Source organism: Indicator indicator, chromosome 9 (assembly GCF_027791375.1).
Source record: "Indicator indicator isolate 239-I01 chromosome 9, UM_Iind_1.1, whole genome shotgun sequence".
Lineage (NCBI taxonomy): Eukaryota > Metazoa > Chordata > Aves > Piciformes > Indicatoridae > Indicator > Indicator indicator.
The window spans coordinates 13,226,016-13,246,423 of record NC_072018.1 but is presented as its reverse complement, the minus strand read 5'-3'; the positions used below and the strand labels follow the sequence as shown (position 1 = coordinate 13,246,423).

Genomic DNA, 20,408 nt, shown 5'->3' with positions numbered 1-20,408 from the left:
AATATGTCCCTTCAAGCTACTTTAAAACACTTCCTTTCAGACACACATGAAAGGTGAATGGCTGGACCACTGGGGCTGCCACAAGTTCCATCAGCTATAATAGTGCAGCAAGATGCTGGAGCTGTGGTTCCTGCTGCAGTTCTTGTTGAAAAGTAAGGCAGAAAGTGGAAAGCTGTGTGAATGTTGTTCTTTATATATTGATGTGTCAAATAAAAAAAACTCAGTTTTGTTATTGATACTATTATTTGGTTTGTTATTATTCTGACATGAGTAAAGAAATATAGTCATTTGCTGATCTATTGCTACAGCCTCAGTTTAGGAGGATGCTTGGATAACTGCTGGATGCTCAGGCTGAGAGTAGTGGTTAATGGCTTGTCCTCTACCCACATTCCTGTGTCAAATGGTGTTCTTTGGGAGTCCCCTTTAACGTCTTTGTCAGTGACCTGGAGGAGGTCACAGAGAGCTTGATTATCGAGTTTGCTGATGACACCAAATTAGAAGACACGGTCAGTACACTGCTGGCAGAGAATGAGGAGTGCTTTGAAGCAAGTACACTGTCAAGGGATCTGCCTTTAAAAAAAGCTAATAAAATGATTTATCTGCAATCCCCCAGGAGTGATGTTTTCTTCTCTGTGATATTGGCAGGTTTTGAGCTTGCTTGAGAAAGTAGGTTTCAGTGTATTTTCTTTCAAAAGCAGAGCAGAGACTAAGCTTTCTTAAAGGTCAGTTACTGTGATGCTTGTGCCACTGATCTTTTTCTCTTCCTTCCACTACATATATGAACGTGCATGCCACATGCCCCTCTTCTAGAGGCAAGTGTCTAGCAAACTGCCAGAGATACAAAAATCAACATTAATTTGCTTATTTGCCCAAGTGAATTTAAGTTTATATCCCCCTATGCCCACTTGTAAGCACTTAAATCCTATTGAGATGCAACTCCCTGTGTACTTTCTGCATGTTTTTTTAATTACAAAACAGGTGTAAATTTGGTATGTCATCTCCAACATTACTGCAATTATTTCTACTTTTCAGTCTTCACTTTCTTATAGCAATTTAGAACAGCTACTGTATAGGTAGTCCTGGATATACATACACATGCAAAGACAGTTCTCATTGAAAGATTCACGTTTGAAGAAGCATTTTTGGACTGGGATTTGCTGGCTAGACTTAACATATGCCGTCTCTAACACAAAAGAGAGAATAAGGAAATGTGGAAAGCCATTTATAGTGGTCTAAAAAATGTGGGCTTGGAAGGCTGAGAGAAATCTAGATTAATCTTTATTGATTCTGAAAGCAAATACGGTATTGCTGTGCATCATCTTGGATCATGTCAGGAGTTAGATGGAGTGTGAGGTAGGTATTGCATTTTAATAGGAATAGATGAGCTGCAGTGAGACTTTCAGTATAAAAAGTGTGATGGAAAGTTCTAAGCTATTTAATTGGCCACTACATATTTCATTTCTTACTTGGTCATCTGATACAGATGAAAGTTCAGGGTGTTTTTCATTGTGCTACTTCCAACTGTATGTTGTGATTGTTAGCCGGAGAAATATTCTGGGTTTAGGCTGTATAAAGAGCTTTCTAGAGCTCTGCTTTCTGTTTCTCTGAAGCACACACGCAAGTGGTAGGTCAGCAAAATTAACAAAAGATGCAAGTCCAAGTGGAATAGTGATGGCACAACCTCTGAAGAGCAGTAAAATGTGGGGACAGAGGTTTGGGGGGTTTTTGTTTGTTTGTTTGTTTGTTCGTTTCCAAAGGCACTTCTGCTGCTTGAAATTGCTTGCTGCTTTGCAACATGTCTTAAGCAGATGATGTTAGCACAGTTTTCATCTGCTTATCATTCATAAAATTGTGGTGATAAAACACACACACGTGCTGGAAATTTGTAAAAATTTCCAAATATTGGGAAAGTGAAATGTGAGTTTCTGAACAAGTGAACATTGAACTTTGTTTCCTTTAGACATTCCCAGCAAACACTAAGAACAAGGTTTATCTGCCTGGAATTAGACACTTGTCTGATTTTTTTTTTAGACGTGTTTAAATCAAAGTAGAGACCCTTGCAGATGGATGTATAAAATATCAGGTAAATCTTGGTTCATAGATGTCTATTGCTCACCCTGGCTTTACAATCTAAACAACTATCTCAGGTGTGGATTTCTACACTGTAACCCTTTGGCAAGATTCATTTCAAGCTGAAGATGCCTGCATGTGGATGTAGGCATGGCCAATGTCTGTATCTCATTATAATCATGCAAACCTGGTCTCACCTCTAGCTGGAGAAGGACCTGGATGTCCCAAAAGACCTCCTGTGTCAGCCTTACATGTGTGCAGGTCTTTAGGTATCCTAATTGTCATTCAATTCAGAATAGGTGTTTTTCTCTTCTGTGCCATGACTGTAAAGATCTGAAATTACATTAGTCTGCTTATTTTAACAAATAGCTATAAGCTGTCCTAATTCTACAGTTTAAGTCAGATAATTATCTGACTGACCAGTAGTGGAAAATTTGTGCATAAGAAAATAAAATGGAATTTCTTCTCTACTACTTTTATACCAAAAACTTGACTATCCTATATAGTTTACTAGTTATGAGTCCAGTGATGATGTAACTTCAGTCTTGACCTAAGTACATCTGTCTTGACCTGAACAGAAAATTAAACAGAAAAAGAATTTCTGTAACACCTGTGTTTATCTTTATGTTTTAAAATGCGAAAACGTAGGGGGGGGGTTTATCGTAACAGAAGTCTGTATCTTAAAGGCAACTTTTATGAAGTGTACATGCATTTTTTCTGACACAGTGGAAAAACAAGTCTAAGTCAGGAGCCACATTGCACCTCTCCATTTCTTGCTGAAACTGGAAAATGTTCACATACATTTATACCTAACTATCTGCTTCCTATACCGTCTCATAGTAAGTTGTGCAATTAAACAGAGGACATCATTCAATTTCAGCATTCCTCTGCAACACTACAATGGAGAGTTGTTTTTTGAATTTTCCTTTTTTGTATTTATTGTCTTCTTCAAAGACCATTTAGCTCATATTTTAAAGTACAGAAAGGCTTTTTATGTCTAATCCATTTGAAGACTTTCCATTTTTTGTAGAAAATGATCTTTTATTTACATTTTATGTATTGAACGGGATAGAGATTGTTATTTATCATTGCAAAATGTTCATATCATTATATTTTTCTTTCTGTGCCTTACTTTCACAGATTAAAACTGGTATTGCCTTGCTGTATGAAGAAGTATCCCAAAATGCTTATGACATCCGACTGAAGCTTACAAAAGAGGTACTAACAATTCAAAAACAAGATGTCGTCTGTGTTAGTGGGAGTGATCACAGTACAAATGTAAGTGCTTCTATATTTCTGTGCTTTCCACTGTGTACTTTATTGTCTTCTGCAGAGATGAGTTTATGCTATTGGAGTGTGAGAGATGTTAGTGAGTAATAGAAATACATCGTTGGGGTGTTTGTGCATACATTCTTGAATATAGAACCTTAACTTTTTTTATTGTTGTTGTTTGTTTTGTTTTGTTTTGCCAATGCTGTATTTCCTTTATTCTGACGTAGGTAACTTTAACAAAGAAAATGTTTTAATAACTGAGATTACAGTATTCTTCCACCAAGTACTGTTAGACCATTAAATGAAGGTGGGGAGGGGAAGTATTTCCCATTGAAAGCATTTTAAGAGTAAACTAATACACCAGTTTTCTTCATTTGTGTATCAAACACTGACAGGATGTCTGCTTAAGGGCATTGAGCTGGCTGAGAGAACACTTGACACTTATTTCACTTTATTGGTTCATGCACAGATGGGGCTTAATCAGTGTCAGCATGTATGTAATTTTTTTCCACCCTAAAATTCAGTTATGCCACTTTTCAAAATGTGTGGTGTCCCCAAGCTATGAGGGATCTTCTGTATTACCATTTAATAATGTCACTAGAAAAACTGGTGGCATTTTGCATAAGCAATACAGCAGTGGTGTCTAGAACATCTCCAATGAGTGCATTGAATTTCCTCATATACACAGCATTCCTCTTAAAACTTAGTGTAAGTATCCCAGATTTCACTAATTGAAATAAATTTCCTGAACTGTACTGCTATTTCCTAGAGTGAACAACTCATGGCAGCCTCCTCAGAGGTGGCCAAGATGGAGCCTTTCTGTCTGGTTGCTGTATTGCACATCATGTAGATAATCTGGCACTAGGGCATATAAAGAGTTTGTGATATCCTGCTAAGAACAAGGAGCCAAAAAAATATCTAATGGGTATCCTTACATGTATATCAGAGAGAATCTGCCTATAAAACACAAAACATGTTTCATCCCTGTTGTAGTAAGCATTTATATAAATCGGATATCATACAAAAATAATTTGAAATAGCCTCTAGTAGTTAGAAACATTATCTGTTGGTTTTAAAACTCGTCTTTGGAACTCTGTGGAATGTGACTTACTCTTAAAAAACGTTCAAAAATGTTGCATCCATTGACAACTAGTGAGAGGTCATTTAGTGGAGTTAGTCATGTCTGTTTCTGGTTGGTTTGAAATAAATACAATCCTCAGTCAAAAATGGTCAGCTTGTATGTAATTTCTGCTTCACTGAGAAGCATGAAAAATGCAGCTTTTAACTACAGACGTTGTTGGTAGTGCTGAGAAGTTGCATACAAGTTGTGCCTGCAAGAATCATAGTAAAATACATGTGCGTGCAATATGTATTGGCTATGTACATAAGGATACATGAGTGGTCTGAACTCAGCGGTATTTAAATGCCTTCTGTAGAAACTTCCATAGAAAAAGAATCAAAAGTTCTGTCCTACTTAGTCCCAGATTACTTCCTGATTGAATCAGCATAGGCTGACTGCATCTGAGAAAATGTTATGTCAAATCTCTCTCTCTATATATGTGTGCGTTGGTCATCACTCGATCACTCAAGAAAGAACAAGAAAAAAGTAATCAAAACAAACCCCAAAACAATAAAGAAATAAAAAGCAGCAACAGAATCCCAAACCACAACACCCAAACTCCCAAACCTCTCCCCCAGCACAAACCTGAAACTGAAGCAGTTCATAAAACCACCCTAACCACCCCACTAGGTCTGCCTTTTCCTTTTAAAATCAAGATTTGGTTTGATTTTGGTTAATTTTGGTTGTACATTTGGAGTACTCAAAAATAGTATTTCCAGGTGGATGACATGACAGAAAGGCAAGCTCTCATAATACTTGTAGAGCTGGATTTTGAAAGAAATTTATGACAGTAAGAGTCCCTACAGCGGAGGCAGAGCTGGCATATGTACAAAATGAGCTGAAGTTTCCTGGTTGTGTTTCATCACCAGTAATGAGTACAAAGTGGGTAAGCCTGGAGAGGAATGACTCCTCACACTATGTAAAATACAGGCAGTTTTTCCAGGTTATAGAAATAGTGTAAATACGTATAAAGGAGGGAATTTCAAGCATAATTTACATGTTAATTTAGGTTTGAATGTGTGGCTCTGGCTATGAAATCCATTCAGAAGGAATTTCACCTCATATCGTTGTTACATAGGGTAGTCCAGTTAGGCTGACCTTTCTTGGAAAATGTTAACATTTTTCTCACTGAAAACTAAATTTTACGGTTTTCATCTGTTGTTTTTCTCTGTCCCTTGTAAGATTTCCATGATGTCCCTTTCTGAAAGTGTTATTTTAAATCCTTGTGAACTTCTGTTGTTAAACTCCAATGAGAGATAAATTGACTAAACTGTGGCTTCATGGCAATATTTGCTTTTTCTATTTTATACTTTGAACCAAACAAACTTTTGAAACCCTAGCATTTAATATAAAGGCAAATCAAGTGTAGCATGAAGACAAGTAAAAGTCTTGTTTGCAGTACGTAAATTACTAGTGTATAGGAGCTCAAAACTAGAATCTGAAATCAGACTGAAATAGCTCTTAGTTCTCTAGCACAGTTTTTTGGTAATTCTGAACCTTTACAGCTACACAAGGTAAATTCCAAAGAAATAAATGCTTTTTTTTTTCAAATGGTTCAAGAAAATAATTTCATCCCTGTGCTGTATAATTAATAATTCTAATAGACTATTGTAACCTGAAAGTCAATTCTGTGGCAGTGATAAACAATCATATTGCTGACTGATTTATTCTCCTTTGTTCTATATATTTTCTTTCTTGGCTATTCATAGTTAATCTTTATTTTATGCATGGTCATTCATCAAACTAGTTCCCTGGTGAAAAAATTAGAAATAACTTGCTTGCCTTCTTTCTGTAGTCACCCTCTGCACACAGGAAGGGGAAAAACATCTTTTGGGTTTGGAGTAACTTTTCTTAGGTGGGCCACACTAGTGCTGTCCAGTTGTGAATGATGCAGTGAGGACTCGCAAAGACATCAGTGATTGTTAGTGGTACTCACATATGCTGGGCTTTCATCAGTAGGCACTGTTCCTGAGGACCAAAAACTCTCACTGTAAAATACCTTTTACTACCATAATCTAGATTTATTGCTTAGTATTTTGCTCTCTGCTGGGTGTTTAGGTGTAACTTTCTATACTTTAAGTTCAACCTGTTTCAGTAGTTCTTGCTCTCATAGGCTTTGATGTAATTAGAGAACAGCATGGTTTGTGAAATTCAAGATGTGTACAGAAGAAATAATGTAAAGGCAACTATTTCTTTTCCTCTGTATTAAAACCTGCAAAAAACCTTCTGAAAGTGGCACCATTTTTGGAAATACTATTTTCTGATATTTTATTACATACTATGGGATTGGTGAAAATAATTTTTATATACATAATTAATAGATTAATAAAATGGTTTGGGTTGGAAGGGACCTTAAGGATCATCTAGTTCCAACCCCCCTGCCATGGGCAGGGACACAATCCACTAGACCAGGTTGCTCAAGGCCTCATCCAGCCTGACATTGAACACCTCCAGGGTGGGCGAGTATCCATGATCTTCCTGGACAATCTGTTCCAATGCCTCACCACCTTCACTGTAAAGAATTTCTTCCTAATATGTAGTCTAAATCTTCCCTCCTCAAGCTTAAATCCATTCCCTCTTGTCCTATTACTACAAACCCTTGTAAAAAGTCCCTTCCTGGCTTTCTTGTAAGCTTCCCTCGGGTATGGGAAGGTCTCCCCAGAACCTTGTCTTCTCCAGCCTGAACAGCCTCAGCTCTCTCAGTCTGTCCCCACAGGGGAGGTTCTCCAGCCCTCTGATCGTCTTTGTGGCCTCCTCTGGACTCACTCCAGCACTTAGATGTTCCTCTTATGCTAGGGACATCAGAACTGGACACAATACTCCAGGTGGGGTCTCAGGAGAGCAGAGTAGAAAGGAAGAGTCACTTCCCTCATCATATTAGCCACACTTCTTTTGATGCAGCCTAGAAAAAGCTGGTCTTCTGGGCTGTGAGTGCACATTGCTGGCTTATGTTGATTTTTTTGTTGACTAAGACACCCAGGTCCTTCTCCTCAAAACTGCTCTCAAGCCAGAGAGAAAATGCTTTTATATTTATGTGATCTTTTAACAAAGATGTATTTCAGAACTACAGGTTTGACTAATCCAAGCATTACAAGGAGGTATTAATGATGTAGTGTTATGATTGGGGTGTCCAGATTTATAGGAAAAAAGGAGATGTGTGGATGCATCAGGACTGGTGCATGCTCACAGAAGCCAAGCATGAAGGTATTGACAGAAATGGTGTATGGAAAACAGACGTATTTCACTGAGTACTTTTAACAGATTTAAAAAAAAAAATCCCCTGATTTAAAGTTTAGCAATACTTTCAGGAGGACATTAATTATATGACAAAAGGGAGAGATCAATTTTAAGTTAAAGGAGAAACAGGGAGGCATTCATTTCTATACTTCATTAAGTAAAAAGGCTGATGAATTTAACAGAACAGAAGAATGCCAGGATACTAGCCAGAAAAACATCCTCTCCCTGAGACATGGAAAGAGTCCAGCTTGAAGATAAGTGCTCGTACTGACATGATAGAAAAAAGGCAACACAACTCTGGTAAATCAGAGATATGTACAAATATACGTACTCGATGAGAAATTCACTTAAGCTCTTACATCTGGAGCCATGGTGGACTGTCAGAACTGGTTTTATGAGGAGTGGCTGAGGGATCTGGGGTTGTTTAGTCTGGAGAGGAAGAGGATGACAGGAGACATTCTCCCTTTCTACAACTGCCTGAAAGGAGGCTGTAGCAAGATGGGTGTCAGTTTCTTCTCCCCAGTAATAAGTGACAAAATAAGAGGTGATGTCCTTAAGTTGCACCAGGGGAGGTTTAGATTGGATATTAGGAAAACATTTCTTCACTAAAAGAGTTATCTAGCATTGGAAGAGGCTGTCCAGGGAAGTGGTTGAGTCACCATCCATGGTGATGTTTAAAAGACATGTGGATGTGGTGCTTAGGCATGTGGTTTAGTGATGGACTTGGCAGTGTTATGCTAAAAATTAGATTTGATGTTCTTAAAGGTCTTTTCCAACCAAAATGATTCTATGACTGTTAGAATTTGTATATATTGTGAGAGGTTTAGTAGCAGTTTAAAACCTTCAGCAGCATGAACATATGGTATGCAGGATATTGATGGCTGCAGCCTCTACTGTTCATCTCTGTCTTTACACCAGGCAATGTGAAATGTGCAAAGTGAATGCACATACTCACACACTCAAAGAACAGCTGTGTTTTGGCAGGATTTAGCTATAATTCATTGTTAAGAGATGATTTTTTAATTGAAAGAAATCAGCTTAATTTAATGGGAAAAGAACAAACTGTCATCTTACCTTGACATGTGGTCCTCTACATGTTACCTGTAATTAGAAATCCATATTTGTAAATGATCTGCTTAGACTTTGTCATCAGTCTGAGTTCTCTCTCTCAGGGATGTGTACAAATAAGCATCCTTTATTAACATTTCAGTTAAGCTATTACACCTGGAGCCATGACAGACTATCAGAACTCATCTTAACACCAAGTGGCTGAGGGAACTGGGATTGTTTAGTCTGGAGAGAAGGAGGCTGAGGAAAGACCTTCTCCTCTCTACAACTACCTGAAAGGAGGTTGGAGTGAGGTGGGTGTTGGTCTCTTTGCCTTCATAGCAAGTGATAGGACAAGAGGAAATGCCTTCAAGTTGTACCAGGGGATGTTTATATTGGATATTAGAACCTCTTGACTAAGAGGGTTGTCAAAGACTAGAATAGGCTCCATCCTTGGAGGTGTATCAAAGAGGCAGAAATGTGGTGCTGAGGGATATGGTTTATTGCCAAACTTGTTAAAATTAGATAATAATTGTACTCAATGATCTTAAAGGTCTTTTCTAGCTCAAATATTTCTATGATTCTAAAGGGATCTCTCATAGTCATCTAATTCAACCCACTTGGATAGCTTCCAAGTTTGCACAAGCTGCCGAGGATCTTTGTCTAAGTTTAAAATATTTCTAAGGATGAAGATATTACCAGCTCTCTGGGTATCCCCTTCTAATGCTTAATTACTTTCACTGTAAAATTATTTCTTGTTGTACATTCAGTTGGACTTTGTTTTGCTGCAAGTTGTGACTGTTGCCTCTTGTTCTTTGTGCATATGTGAGAACAATCTGATTGCTTCAGGCTGGCAGGCTTTGAAAATAAAATCAATGACTTCTTTTTACTCTAAAAAAAACCCTATGCAACTAAATGCCCCCTCCACAAACCAAACAAACAAACAAACAAACAAAAAAAACCACAAAACAAAACACAAACCCCCCAGACATCCAGACATACAAAAAACCCCAAACCCCAAAGAAAGTAAAAAATATCTCCCCTCAAAACCTTTTTATCTACTGTGATAGAAACAGTTAAAAGATAAACTGATACAAATATCTTATTATATTTAGTAAGGATTCTCTGCAGATGTCCTGTGTCTTTGCTAACATGTGAAAAAATTCACTTTTTCTCTGTACAAAACTCAGTAGCAATGGACATGCCTCAGTCAATTTTTATAGCTGGTTGTGTCTCTCTATTAAAAGTGATAGAGACCTGGGACTAAAGTTTATACAGGCACCCTTGGAGCAAAACGTTTCTCCTGAAAAGCAGACATGTTGTAACCAACAATATATCAAATTGCACTTGTAATAAAGTTCTTTGATTGATGCCTCACCCCAGTGTAGTTTTACAGAAAAGCTGTTAACATTATTTTTTCAGTGCGTTCTTTGACTGTTTTCCTGGATAATTCCTGAGAGGGCAATATTAAAGACATGAAGAAATGCACAGGCATGACACATTCATTCTCATCAAAGTGGCTAACTGTGTGGCATTGATGTTTTCCTCATGCTTCACTGATTTCTTAAGACTTGTGTGATGATTTTTTTAATTGAGGATGAGGAACATATATAAGTAGTAACAGTAAGTGATTAAGGAAGCAATCACCGTGGAGGTTGGCTGACATCCTGTCAGGCTGTGCAGCCATCCAACAAGATCTGGATGGGCTGGAGAGCTGGGTGCAGGCAAACCTCATGGAGTTCAATAAGAACAAGTGCAGGGTCCCGCATCTGGGGAGGAATAACAGCAGGCACCAGTACAGGTTAGGGACTGCCCTGCTGGAAAGCAGCTCCATGGAGAAAGACCTTGGAGTCCTAGTGGACAGCAAGTTCTCCATGGGACAACAACGTGCTCAGAAAGGTTGTGGAGTCTCCCCTGGAGACTTTCAAAACCCACCTGGTTGCATTCCTGTGTGGACTACCCTAAATGATCCTACTTTGGCAGGGGGCTTGGACCTGATGATCTCTTGAGGTTCCCTTCCAACCTCTAATGTACTGTGATACTGTGATACAACTCAGTCATTTTGAGCTTCTAGTTAAATATTCTCTGACCTTGAACTCCCATATACTAGAAGAAGGAATCTCTCTGTCCCAGGGCTACATGATGTCCCTGCAGTTCATCTGACATGCAGTATGATGTATCTTCACATATGTCTGTACTTTTTAGACTTAGTGATGAATCATATTCCAGCACCATCTCTCATTAGAGTGCTGCATACATTCACTTTCCTCAGCGTGTTTTTTTCTTCTGAATTTCCTCAGGAAATAATTTTGGTGAGAACAGCCCCCACTATTGTTTCAAATTCACAGGTGGACTGCAATCTGCTCCACTGGGCAGGTGGAATTGCACCACATATTAGTAAGAATCGTGTAAACAGAAGTGGAAATCTCTGTTAAATATGCATAGAACAATTTGCTGAGGTTGCTCTTGGTCTGGAGATGGTGAAGGGTTTAACCTGAGAAAATCTTCATCATGGGAACTCCCCATCTTAAGGAGAAAACTTTCTGAAGGATTTAACATGTTTTTTTTTTTTTTTCTGTTCTTTCTGGATACGTAACTAGCAGAATGACTGCATTCTGTGATACACTTTGCTGTGTTTCACATTTGCACAGGATCTGGTTTTTTCAGTAATTTTTTTATCTCATAACTTTCTTGTCATAGCTTCAAGAGCTGCTAAAGAAAAGGAAGATAAGACTGGTATGTTAACCTGCTGTTGTGTTTTGTAACGCTGTTTTGTTGCTCAGTTTCTATTTGATAAGATATTCTGCAATGTTTTTAGTTAACTTATTTTTCCTGTCTGTTTTTCCTGTTATTTTTCCTGTCTCAGTAAGCAGTGAAGTTAATCTTGCTGCTCCTGCCTGTTTTTCATTTCTTCATGAGTATTTTCAATGATGCAGGTTGCAGCAAAGACAACAGGGGAACTTCACTGGTGATTTTTCCTCCATTGTGAGAATTACTCATTTAATCTGTCCCTTTGTTTTCTATCTATTTTCTATCTGATTTCAACTAGTCTGTGTAGGACTGTTCTTTTCCCACTTCCTATGTTTCTATCATTTGCCTTTAACAAATACACAATCTCTTCAAAGATAATCAAGTTCATCAAAGTGTCTGCCAGTTCTTTGGTAAGGTTTCTCTCACTGTATAGAGATTTGTTGTTGCCTTCCTGCCCCCCCCCCCCCCCCCCCCCCCCCCCGGCTCCCAATTACAGAATGGTGGGGGATGGAAGGAACCTCTGGAGATCATCTAATCCAGCATCCCTACTAGAGCAGGATCACCTGGATCAGGTTGCACAGGGGCACACCCAGAAGGGTTTTGAAAGTCTCCAGAAAAGGAGACTCCACAACCTTTTGAGGTAGCCTGTTCCAGACCTCCAGCACCCTTAAAGGGAAGAATTTTCTCCCTAAGTTCAAGTGAAACTTCTTGTGTTCTTGTTTGTACCCATAGCTCTTTGTCCTAACCCTGGGCTGCACTGAAGGGCCCAGCCCCATCCTCTTGACCTCCATCCTTTAGATATTGATAAGATCCCCTCTCAGTCTTCTCTTTTCCAGGCTAAACAGTCCCAGGTCTTCTCATAATAGAGATGTTCTCATCTCTGCAATGTAGTAGCCTTCATGTATCTGGGCTTTATTGAGAAGCATCACTCCAGTCCTCCTGCTTTGATTCATCCTATTCCTTTAAGACTAGGGTGAAAGCTCTCTGACCTTAGTCATTTGCTCTTATTACTTAGTCTATTTGCTTCTGAAGTAGTTTCAAATTCAGACAGATCCATACATCTTTTTAGCTACAAAGAATATTGGAGGAACATCTCTAGTTTCTTTCATGCTAATGAAAGAGCTCACTTATCTTCCCTTCAGTAACCTTATTTTCTCTGAGTGTGCCTTTTCTGTCTTGGTCATAAATTGATTTCTTGCACAGACCTCGTGCTCCTAATAGATTTAATTCTTTTTGGCAGTTGTTCAAACTCTTTACTGTTATTGCATAAGTTTTCAGTTATTTGCTTATTTTTTTTTCCTGTGTTTATTTAAATATTATGCCCATCAGTCTTTAGATGTAGTAATCTCTTAACCTTCTCATTATCCATGCACTTTTCCTTTTTCTCTCAAGAAGGCCACTTTATTACTTAAGTTACATTCACTGGCTCTGTGCTTCCAGTGTGATACCCCTAAATACTCTTTATGCTGCCTAGAAAGTTTTAATTTTCTTAGTTGCTCCCTTAATTTTTCCTTTCAACAGGGTTCCTCACTTTTGCATAGTTTCCATCTTGGGATCACAGTTGGATGATCAAACATAAAGTACATAGCTGCAAAAACTGAAACTAAAATTTACAGGCTACACTCTAGACTAGGGCAAGTGTGGGCTCTAATCTTGTGAGCTCCATGCACTTGCCGGTAGACACTTTTTACTGACTGTATTAGATCCATATGTGTAACTCTGACTAGATGTTAAGTGAGTGCATTTATTATTCCTCTTGCTTCTTTGCATATCTCACTGTTATCATCCTAGTTGAATGGTCACTAATACAGGCTCTTGCTTGGAATCTGGTGTTTCACTTGTTGAGGTAAGTTATTTGCTTTATTTATGTTCAAGTTCTCTGTTGCACAAGGCATTTACTCTGCTGTTTATTTAGCCTATTTCACCTTTCTTTTACACTTTGCATCCCAGTATAAGGTTTTTTTTTTTTTAACTCTCCAGAGAATTGAAAGCAACAAAAAATCGTGAGAATGGGACCACAATATAGGATCAGTTAGAGGGGTCAGAAAGAAGAGATCAAATAAAGAGAATGATTACAGTTTGGAATATTTCCTACAAAAAAACCTGAGACAGAATTTAGCGGTGTCTTGCTTTCAGCAGATGCCTAACATTGAATCTCCTCTATCTTACCCACCTTTTTTTTTTTTGGGGGGGGGTCTTTTTGGCTCAGGTAGGCAAAATGTTATGAATCTAAGGGTTCAAATGAAGGGCTACATGGAAACTAGCCTACTATGAGCTATGTCAGTTTGTGGTTATTATGCCAAAGTAGTTCTTTAATTTCCTCCTTGAAAATGAAGTTGCTAAGTCAAATACTAGAAAATTAGAAATACACAGGGTGTTGTCTCTTGAATTGTAGCTTTGTGTTGTCTTTTATGTTGGAAGATATGCGGAGAATGAGTTGAGGGGTTACAGGAAGAAAAGAGTAGCCCCAGTATCTAGTAGTGAATGATCCTTGCCCTGAAATAGAGGGCACAATATAAAACACATAATGTCATATTGGTAAGCTAACACAAAGTTAACACTGCTGATCAGGAATTAGGTGAATCTGATCTAGTGTTCAATTACAATGCATTAAAATGCTGAACATTTAAAACTAGGGCTGGAGCTGGTCAGCAAGATACTTGAGCAGAGAAACTTTACATAAATAGAAAAAGCATTTAAGTATTTAAAATTGTTAGACCCTACTTGTGTGTAAACCATTATGTGTTTTCGTTCTTGCTTTCTAGAATAAGGATATTTCAATCAGACTGTGAAACTAATTTATATGGGTGTACCTAAATATCATACTGCTTCCTAGCATTTGAAAATGCCCAGGACTATTTCAGTAAAACAATGGGTAGAATTAAATTAAAATTCTGTTCATGAAATAACATGGTAGATCACACTTCAAATAACTAAAAAATAAATCTGTTCTTTTTTAACATCTCAAGGCCATGTTGCTAGTAGAAAAAGGGTTTTTAAAGATAAAGTTATGGTGTGTCATGAGTTTAAAATCTTATCCTGTGTCTGTAGTCTGAATGTGTGTGTTTTTCACTTCAAGTCACTGAAATTTACACTTTCTCTCTAAGATTTGGTTTTCTACTAAGGAAGTTACTTTAAAACTGCTTGATCATCTCTGAAAAGGACTTTAAAAAGCCAAATATATTTAACTCTTGGCATCTGTTTCACCACTACACAAATCTCTCAGGATTTTTGGCATTCCTGTGGCCATTACCTGCTACTTCTCCAATATATTTGCACCATTCCCAAAATGAGTGTATCAGTGTATTATTTAATGTGTGTTTCACTGCCAGTTACAGAAAGAACTTGTAGTTTCTCTCCTTCTTAATAGTCTCCTGATGATGCAGGATTTCACCGGTGATTTTATCTGTGGCATTATGCAGTTTTCTCTCATGCTCAGCATGACTCATGTCTGATTTATTTATTAATTTTTTGCAAGACAACATTTTGCTGGATAGAATGCTTTTCTGTTTTCCTTGTTTACAAGGACGACCTTGAAAGACTGTGACTTTGAATTGCTATACTTAGAACCTGTCCTGTTCATCATTACTTTATCATGTGCTGTCTCTTACAAACACTATTGCAATTAATTTAGATTTTTTTTTTAAAGATTTTTGTCAATAGCCCAGCTACTGTCACTATCCTATGAGTAACATATCCACTAAATAGCTTTAGCTCAATTACATTTGATTTGGAATCTTTTAGCTAGCTGATATACGTGTGCTTCAGATACACTGTATTATTTTGAATAGGTTTAAGTTTTTAATATTTTTTTTGTGGCATGTTAGATCACTGCCTTATAAAAGTTATTGCAGCACTGGTTTTCTCTCATTGAGATTTGGAAATTTCATAGCAAATATTAATGTCATTTGGAAAGGTAATTTCCGTAACATTTCTCCCTTTTAAATGTTGAAGAACTAGATTTACTCTTGTTCCATAGTGGAATAGATAGTTCATTGGCAGATTTGCGATAATCTATCCTTAAAGCATTGCAGTAAAGTGAAGATCCATGGCTGTCTTTATATGTTTTTAATACTGACCTAGTGTTAGCTTGCTTCTAATCTTCCGGAATTGTACACTTTTGTTGGTTTTTTTTTAGTTTTTACATTCAAAATCAATAACAAAAATCTATCTGTAAAAAGTTAAATGTGATGTGTGGTGTTGTATGACTGGTAGTCATAGATGTACGGTGATGTACGGTCATAGGATTAAAATAAGTTTCTCTAAAGTGGTTTTGATTATGCTCACCTTTTGGCATTTTATTTTGCAATTGGAACATCCTTAAAAGCAAGTATTTTTTGGCCCCTCTGCCCCCTTTTTTTAATGTAGCAGTAATTAAAAAAAAGCTATTACATAGGCAACATTTATGAATGTGTTTCACATCTTCTTCCAGAGTGTCTTTTAATAGGAATATTCAAAGCTCTGTAATAAGCAACTTTGTGAACATGCAAATATCACTGCAATATGTTATGTAAATATTGCTTCATAGGGCTAGAAATTCAACTACTGTCAATATTATCATTTGACCTGTGTCTACTGACCATGTAAAAATTCATGTTAGTTGCAGCTGAATTTGTAAGACACAAATAAATAATACCTTGCTTTTGTAAAATGGCTAAGCTGTCCATGTGTTGTATTTGTATCAGGTGTCCAAAAATGCCAAAGAAATCTAAACTGTTGAAATATTTATTCTCTCATCTTTATATGATGGGATATATTGGAATAATTTGTTTACAGGGTATAAGCCTAGGTGGAGAGAAACGTGAATTACATAAGCAGAAAGGATTTATGTCATAGAAAATGACTCTTGGGAATGAGTCACTGATTTTAAAGATAGAGTCACATTCTAATTGGGTTCACATCTGAACTCTTCCAGTGAATATGATAATTTGGATCAAAAAGGTTTTTTTTATGCAGTTCAAAATGAAGAAAAGAACCTATGAAACGACTTTAATTAGCACAGGTATCAATAAAGATGAATTATGGCCTGAAATTGAGTCATATAGACCTTTTGAAAAAAATCAGGTACTGTGTATCATAATATAGTAGGTTTCCATGTTTCGCTCAGGCTGGTCTAAGGTAATGTTCTTGGAACAGAAGAGAGACATTTTGAAAATGTATGAAAGTATTCTTTCAGAGAATTAGTTTGCTGGAATTTTTTTTAAGTGAAAACCAGTTTAGAAACATCTTTAGTGCTTATTCAGATACTGTGTTTTCACCTAAATTTATTTTTTCTACAATTTTTTAAAGCACAGAACTGTTACACTTCATAGACAACCAGTTGGTGGCTTGGGCTTAAGCATAAAGGTATGGATAACTTCTTGTTTCTCTTTTTACTTTTCAGTGTGAATAAATTGCTTCTGTTTTAATTGAGCTCTCACAGTTAATACGCCTCTTTTGCAGGGAGGTGCTGAGCACAAAGTGCCTGTTGTCGTATCAAAAATATTTAAAGACCAAGCAGGTAACGTATATTTGTGGTCTTTACTTATGTATATGTTAGGGCTGTTTAAAAATCAAGTGTTTCTTAAACTGGGAATTGAAATACATGTATGGCTTGTTCTTTAAAACTTTGGGTAAATTTCAAAAAATGGCCCATGTACCTTTGTGTTGAATTTAAAGTCTATAATATTTTCAAGATTTTAGGACCTGTACTTGAAATTTTACTGAGAAGTAATAGTTTCAGAAAACCTTTTACTGTGGCAAGACTGTTGCAAAAAAAAAATATTTAAAGTTACTCATGAAAACAAAACTGTGACATAACAAATTGATTGATGTAACTTTGAAAACCCAGAAGACAAAAAAAAAATATAAAGTAGATTTGTTTTTACCCACATAATAACTCACTGCTCTATGGTATGACTAACTGTGCCTAGCTGCAAACAGAGAATGATTTGTAATGTTATGGTGATGATGAGATGAGATCTAAATCAGTGTAGTCCAACCCAGTTAAGTAGTATTGACATTTACTTGCAAAAAGTAGTCAGAGAGTTGTGGTGAATATATTCATCAATGACCTGGATGAGGGAACAGAGTGCACTGTCAGCAAGTTTGCTGATGAGACAAAACTGGGAGGAGTGGTTGATACACCAGAAGGCTGTGCTGCCTTTCAGCACAACCCAGACAGGCTGGAGAGTTGGGCAGGGAGCAATTTCATGAAATACAAAGCCAAGTGCAGTCTTGTAACTGGGAAAGAACAACCCCATGTTGGAGAATGACCTATTGGAGAGTAGTGTAGGGGAAGGGTCCTGGTTGACAGAAGGATGACTATGAGCCAGCAATAATGTAACCTTTGGTCAAGAAGACCAGTGGCATCCTGAGGTGTGTTAGGAGGAGTGCAGTTAGTAGGTCAAGAGAGGTTCTTCTCCCCGTTGACTCTGCCCTGGTGAAGCCACATTTGGCATATTGTATCCAGTTCTGGGTCCCTCAGTTCAAGGACCTCAGGGAACTGCTTGAAAGAGTCCAGCATAGAGCCACAAATATGATTAAAGGAGTAGAACATCTCCCTTATGAGGAAAGGCTGAGGGAGCTGGGGCTGGGTCTCTAGCTTTGAGAAGAGCAGACTGAGAGGTGACTGCATTAATGTTTATAAATACATGAAGGGCAAGAGTCAGGAGAATCAAGCCAGGTTCTTCTCAGTGGGCAATGGATGCAAGCTGGAGCATAGGAGGTTCCATGTAAATGTAAGGAAAAACTTACTCATTGTGAGGGTGACAGAACACTGAAACAGGCTGCCCAGAGAGGTTGTGGAATCTCCTTCACAGAGACATTCAAAACCCACCTGGATGTGTTCCTGTGTGGCCTACTCTAGGTGATCCTGCTCTGGCAGGGGGCTTGGACTAGATGATCTTTTGATGTCACTTCCAACCCCTAGCAGCATTCTGTGATTCTGTATGTGAGAACCTCCTTTGGGGGACTGTGTCAGACATTGGACTGATCCTGGAAAATTGGAGAATTGCTTTGGAAAATAAATCATAGAATCACAGAAAGGTTTGGGTTGGAAGGGACCTTAAAGGTCTGGTACAACCCACCTGCCATGGACAGGGACAACACTGTGATGCTCAGTGCCTGTCCTGCTCCTTAGAGGACTGAGGCACACTGATGTGATCTTTTGAACTCATTAACCTCTCTTCCTGCTTTGTTGCATTGAAGATGAACATTTGCTGAGCATCATGTTCAGCCTTGTTCTTTACTAGATCACAGACTGCATGTTCCTCCTCTGCATTTATTTCAGTGGTACTTATTTTGCTTGAAATATATTACCCAAAGTTGATAACTCATTTTCAGCAGATATCTTGTGAATATTGAATGGATTGGCTATGCCTGTGTGCTGTTGGAAAGACTACTTCAGGTTTCTGTGTACCATATTTATATTTAAGTACAATAGTTCTTTTTATGATATTGTTTCTGCAGTGAGGAATATAAGGTGTATTTATGTCAGTTGTTCTATTGTATATGAAACAATAATAGCGTCCTTGAATACACAGAATAATAAACCACACTAAGAAAATAAGTACCTAATAATAAGAAAGAAAACCCTCAATAAAAACTTTCAGGTCTTGGGATAGTAATTCAGGAAATTAATTGCCAATGAGGAAAATTATCTCCCTTCCTCTTAGGATGTAGTACTTTAAATCAAGGTTAGCAGTAAGTTTGTATATTAACTACTTACAGTGCAGAGTTTTGTACAATATAGGCAATTTTTCATAAGCTGCACTTATTTGTAGAGTAACAACTGTAACAATTTTATGGTGTCAGCTATTTACCTCAAATCTGAACATTTCTCCTCAGAAGATACTTGTTTCCAGCTCTTGTAATGTTTTGTCCTAGGAATTTCCAAAGTGAGCAGTGGTTATAACTAGAGGCAGTGCCCTAACACAATAAGCCCATGTGCAGCATTCCTGTCTGAGTCAGTTGCTGGCATGCAGGCACTGATCCATAAGACAAGGCATGAAGATAGTGGTCTATGTGGTATCAGTTGCACCCTATGTGAGGAAATGAATCCTAGCCTTGCTTTCAAGGTATGCTGGGGTTGAGTCAGGTGAACTTCTGAGGCCCCTTCCAGCCTGAGGGATTCTGTGATTCATTTAGCACTGCAGGTGCTAAAGATCAGAAGTAGGTATAATAAAGTTCTTGCTTATTTTTTCTATCTGTGTGACCTTTGTGTAATTAGTCAGTTAGCTTCGTACTCTAAATTTTTCAAAAGCAGAAGTAATTTTTGTTAGACAGACCTAAGCAGCAGATGAAGGCATTTGGTTTTTGAAATAGAGTGAACATTTCAGTTGTGTTTGATCTCGTTATTCAACACAAGCACTTCTGTAGTGACAGAGGTAATAAAATCTATTACAGGCAATAGGAAAGGTAAGAAATATTGTTACAGTTTTGACTGGTTTAAAGACCTCTCAGCCGTGATTGCTATGTTTATAACTTTCAGATTAAGTTATCCTAGTTCAATTCAATGAGACTTTTCCTGAACAAGCTCACTGAAATGAAGACAGTTCAAGAGGCAGTTTTATGTTTCTGAAAGACATAAGGGTAATGAAGGTGGTGAAGAGCTTGGAGAGCAAGTCTTATGAAGAGTGGCTGAGGGAACTGGGATTGTTAGTTTAGAGAACAAGAGGCAGAGGGGAGACCTCATTGCTCTACAACTGCTTGAAAGAAGGAGGTTGTAGTAAGGCGGGGGTGAATCTCTTCTCCCTAGTATCAGGTGATAGAATGGCCTCACATTGTGACAGGGGAGGTTTAGGTTGGATATTAGGAAAAAGTATACTGAAAGAGTGCTCAGGCATTGGAACAGGATGCCCAGGGAAGTGGCGGAGTTACTGTCCTGGAGGTGTTTAAGAAATGTGTGGACGTTGCACTTTGGGACATGGTT

The 20,408-nt window shown here is 37.8% G+C and overlaps 1 protein-coding gene across 1 annotated transcript in view; it reads left to right on the top strand.

Annotated features, from left to right (window-relative positions):
* SNTG2 (syntrophin gamma 2) overlaps nt 1–20,408 on the top strand; it is a 180,557-nt gene that overhangs the window by 69,946 nt on the left and 90,203 nt on the right. Inside the window, exons 2-4 of the mRNA XM_054383622.1 lie at nt 3,211–3,348; nt 16,787–16,843; nt 16,940–16,997. Coding sequence (XP_054239597.1) covers nt 3,211–3,348; nt 16,787–16,843; nt 16,940–16,997 — 253 coding nt within the window. The remainder of the gene's footprint in view (nt 1–3,210; nt 3,349–16,786; nt 16,844–16,939; nt 16,998–20,408) is intronic.